This window comes from Trachymyrmex septentrionalis, unplaced genomic scaffold (genome assembly GCF_001594115.1).
Source record: "Trachymyrmex septentrionalis isolate Tsep2-gDNA-1 unplaced genomic scaffold, Tsep1.0 scaffold44, whole genome shotgun sequence".
Taxonomy (NCBI): Eukaryota; Metazoa; Arthropoda; class Insecta; order Hymenoptera; family Formicidae; genus Trachymyrmex; species Trachymyrmex septentrionalis.
In genome coordinates this window covers 2,211,176-2,215,487 of record NW_017305611.1, presented here as the reverse complement: position 1 = coordinate 2,215,487, position 4,312 = coordinate 2,211,176, and the positions used below count along the sequence as shown (strand labels likewise).

General features: G+C 45.8%; 1 protein-coding gene across 2 annotated transcripts in view; it reads right to left on the bottom strand.

Annotated features, from left to right (window-relative positions):
• The window catches only part of LOC108751410, a 96,960-nt gene that overhangs the window by 8,495 nt on the left and 84,153 nt on the right, over positions 1 to 4,312 (bottom strand). For both annotated transcript variants that reach the window (XM_018491593.1, XM_018491594.1), the window contains exons 9-12: positions 2,918 to 3,168; positions 724 to 968; positions 390 to 548; positions 79 to 224 (exon numbers count right to left, since the gene is read on the bottom strand). In XM_018491593.1, the coding sequence (XP_018347095.1) occupies positions 79 to 224; positions 390 to 548; positions 724 to 968; positions 2,918 to 3,168 (801 nt within the window). The remainder of the gene's footprint in view (positions 1 to 78; positions 225 to 389; positions 549 to 723; positions 969 to 2,917; positions 3,169 to 4,312) is intronic.

Sequence of the window (4,312 nt, the reverse complement as noted above, 5' to 3'; positions counted from 1 at the left end):
GTTTTTTTTTTTTTTTTTTTTTTTTTTTTTTTTTTTTTTTTTAATGAAAGGCAGTGGGGGGTGGAGCGACTCGCTCACCTGCAGTATCAGCGGATGCAGGGGCAGGCGCGGGTACCGGGGCAGCGGGAGCAGAATTTCTCACTGCTCTTCTCCTTTCCTCCTCCTCCCGCAACGCAGCCTGCTCCCGTGCTTGCCGCAGCCTATGCTCCTCCTCCAGCTTCAGTCTGAAAAAGGAGAAGCGCGACGTGGCGTTAATGAAGAAGTTCGGCATTCCCAACCGCTCGCTCGATGAGTCTTCTTTTTTTTTCTTTCTTTTGCTCTCTCTCTCTCTCTCTCTCTCTCTCTCTCTCTCTCTCTCTCTCTCTCTCTCTCTGAGTCTTTTTACTTACCGTTCGTGCATCACGGGAGACATAAGGCCCAAGGAGGCGGGCGGCGGAGGAAGCATGTCGGGACTGTATCTCAGTCCGTACAGAGGATACGACGGCAGTCCGGGAAACAACGGCGGTCTTATCATTCCACATCGCTCCAAGTACAACTGTTCCTCTAACCTGTAATAAAAAGACACGGAGAATTAGTTCGTACTTTGGCTAATCGTTTTGAAAAGAAGATTTAGATATTGCGATAATAGAATGTGAAATCCTTCAACATCCTTGAGATTCTTTCTTTTTTTCCTGCCTTGACACTGCGCTAAAACCGTTATGACAAAGGAATATCGCGGTTTACCTATAAGCGTGCGGCAGGTGCGGTGGTGGATAAAGACCGGGATGGTAGGCGCTATAGGTCGCGGGATCCAAGGCGAATGCCGGTGGATGGGCTGGATGGTGCTCGGGCCGGTACGGCTGAAAACCGGAACGAGCCAGCAATTCGGTAGCCGCGGCAGTTACGCTGTGTTTGCTGGTTTCAACAGGTCTGGCAGTTGTGTACAAGGAGGGAATCTCTTCAGGTCTTCGTTCGTGCGTCGATCGCTCCTAGAAAAATAAATAAACGACATTCCTTAATCCATACGACGAAATGCATACGCTTTCTTTCTTTCTTTCTTTTTGTTTTTTTTTTTTTTTTTATTTATATATGGCAAACGGACAGTGTAATCAATAATAACGTTAGATGCGTGACACCGATTTTTTTTAATACACTTGAATAATTCATTGGGTTTTCTAATCTTCGAAATAATAGCTCGCGTATCATTGAGGCGAGAGTTCAAAAAGTAGCAATGCGCGAGTACTGTGATTCGTTTTTCGGGGGAAAAAAAAAATGTAGAGTGAGGCACAGTTCTGTTCCGGGAGTTAATAATATTTCCAAGGCGATTTCCTGGAAGGCGCTGGGCGAAGACGCAAATTGCCTGAAATTTTCTTCAGCTTATAGTCTCTTCCGCCACTTAGATATTACGAGCGGTCTCGCAGTTTATTGCCGGGCGTTGTAACGAAGTCGTGCATCGAACCGGCAATGAATTGCCGCTCGGATGACTGCCGTGAAAATTGATAGGAACGCGTACCTCCGGTCAAGACAAAGAATTTACTGTTATAGATAAATATTAAGTAATGTTGAGAAGATCAGTCCCCCCCGACGGGCTTTGCAAAATTTCTAAACTCAAACGATATTGACTTATTCGAAAATCTTATTACCAAAATCTGATTTCTGTTTATCGGAAAAGAGAGACGCTTCTGCCGACGATGTATGAGATGGTGTATGAGAAATTTGAATTTTTCTGTTAACATTGTAAACAAAACAGGAGAAACGTACGGTTCAGTTCGAATTACTTAACCCAGATTGTCAGCGGGAGCCAAAGGTTCGGAGAAAAGTCTCGCATTTGCAATGCAATAGCGCGGGCGATATACAATCGAGGTAGGTAAAGGATCTTTGATCTCTCCGATTATTGGAGAATTGGAACTACCTTATTCTCTTTCCGCTAGAATAACCACCTTTTTCATTTCGTTACCGAGATTGCCTGCATTTTCATCTATTTCCGAACCTTTGAACACTCCGCAATCTTGCGAAGCCGTTCGATTCGCATGCCTCCCAAATCATTCTCTCTTCCTACCGCGCCATTTGGCAACGGTAATTTCATCCCGTTTCAACACTTTCGCCTTTGATGACGCGCGAGACATTAATTTCCGGTAGCAATTACTCTTAAAGAATAGCCCGAGATCAACCGCGATCACGCGCAAGATGTTCCAGAATTCACACGCTTTCTCTTAATTGCAGACTCTCCGCCGTAAAAATCGGATGTAGAGTCATGTATTAAAATCTTTTCTAATTTCCAACACTGCATTTTCAGATCGTTAAGCCTGGAATTGAATTGGGAGGTCTTGAATGAATAAAAAAAAAAAAAAAAAAAAACATTTTTCCGCACGTACACAGCCTTTCTATCTCCCGCGCGATTATATAATGTACGAGATTCGCAAAAGGTGTGCGATTTCAATTTTCCTGAGTGTATATCGTGAACGCGATAGCCTCGGTAATATCGTAAAATAAATCATGTCATCAATGGGAGCAAATTCCAAAAGATTCGGAAGAGAACGCAAATATATGCACCCTCTTTTGGCCCATGCTCTTCTACATCTATTTACGATACTCTTCGTCGACCCGACCAAACCGTACGGGGGAAAGAAAGAGAAAGAAAAAGGGGAAAAAAAGGGGGAAAAAAAACGCATCGTCACATCACAAAGGTGAGGAGGAAGAAGAAGAAGAAGAAGCCAAGACGACCAATGTCAACGATTTTTCTCAGCCGCGCCCGCTATGTACCTAAGCGGGTCGTTTATTATTCCGATCATAGGGACCACCGAGTCTGAGGTCGAGGGTACCTTTGTTCGCGTTTCGAGACGGATGCATTTCTGTCCCGAGCCGAAAGAGGCCGGGGGGAGGAGGGGGGGAGAGAGGGACAAGGTATAACCGGGCGGCTGGTGCTGCAATTACTCACCTTAGCAGGGGAAGGACCTCTGACCAAAGGCGGTGGCGCCCGGTTCTTCGGGCTGGCACGCGGTTCCTCTTCTTGAGGTGCCGGACCCGCTTGCTTCGCCAGGTTCCTCAAGGCAGCGGCGAAGCTCCTGCTATTTTGCTGCCCGCCCGGTCCAGGCCCCGGGGTGTGACCCTGAGGTAGTACGCCGGAACTGGGTCGGTGGGACTTGCCAATCGAGGTTGGCTGAACTTTGGTGCTGACGGGCTGTAGACCTGAAAAGAGAACGGAAGAGGTCAGTGCCCGGGTCCGTGTGAATTTTACTGCTCGCGCATAACTTAACTTAAGATCCACGGACGTGGATCTTGGACCTCGACTCGGTCGGGAGTGCGTCGACATGGCGCGGATCGTTTTTTTTTTTTTTTTTTTTTTTAACACGAATAAATAAACGTCGCGCGTCAGATGACGATAATCGCAATGCCATTGAGGTGCGACGATCTTCTCTCTCGCTGGATTTTCGTAGCGACTTGCTGAACCAATCTCTCCGTTCGTGACGGTTCGAGGGATACACGTGTCGCTCGAAGGATACATATGTCGCATGCCTAATTATCCTGGATAGGAATTCGATTAGCCGCGTCATTTACTCGAATCTACCTATCGACGTCGTATGAGAATCTCGCATAACGTGGAGCTCGCGGTAACGAACTTTCGATAAACGTGTACGTTTCATACACTCATCCTGGAAGAGGCGTTATCGGGCGAAGATTAACGAGCGATCCCGTCGTCTCCACACACGTGCATTTCTCTCTCTCTTTCTCTCGCTCGCTCTCTCGTGCTCGGTAACGAGCGTGCCTCATAATTCTCCTCGCGGGATCGAAGGTCGCGCTCGTGTTGACGTGACCCGCCGGGGAGGTCGGCCGAGCATGATCGACTTCGTGGGAGATTAATTGCGAGGCGGTCGGCGAGAGGTAAGGCAAGAAAGGGAATAAGTATCAACGAGCGTGTACACGCAAACCAAACGCATCGACCCAAAGGTACTCTTCAGAGGTTGATTAACCTCTCTCCGAGACCTGAAATTTACAAATTTTGAGGAATTCAATGAATTACTTCAGGATCGTTATAAATTCCTCGTCCTAAAAATTCTGTAACTTTTCCCAAATTTTCAGACGAAATTTCATAATTTTTACTGACCTTCGATAAGATACTTCGAATCTTTTTTTTTTTGTATTTTCGTCCTAATTTGAACACCGTTGAATATTTTATTGAGACACCAATTTAACACAGTGATGTATAAATTACTATTAATGTTGCTGATAACGCTTGCATTTTTTTGTCTTTTTTAGCAGAGATCAATCGTAACGAGAAAAACGATTATCATTGACAAAATGTGATTGAACGTCGACGTAAAAAAATGTACGT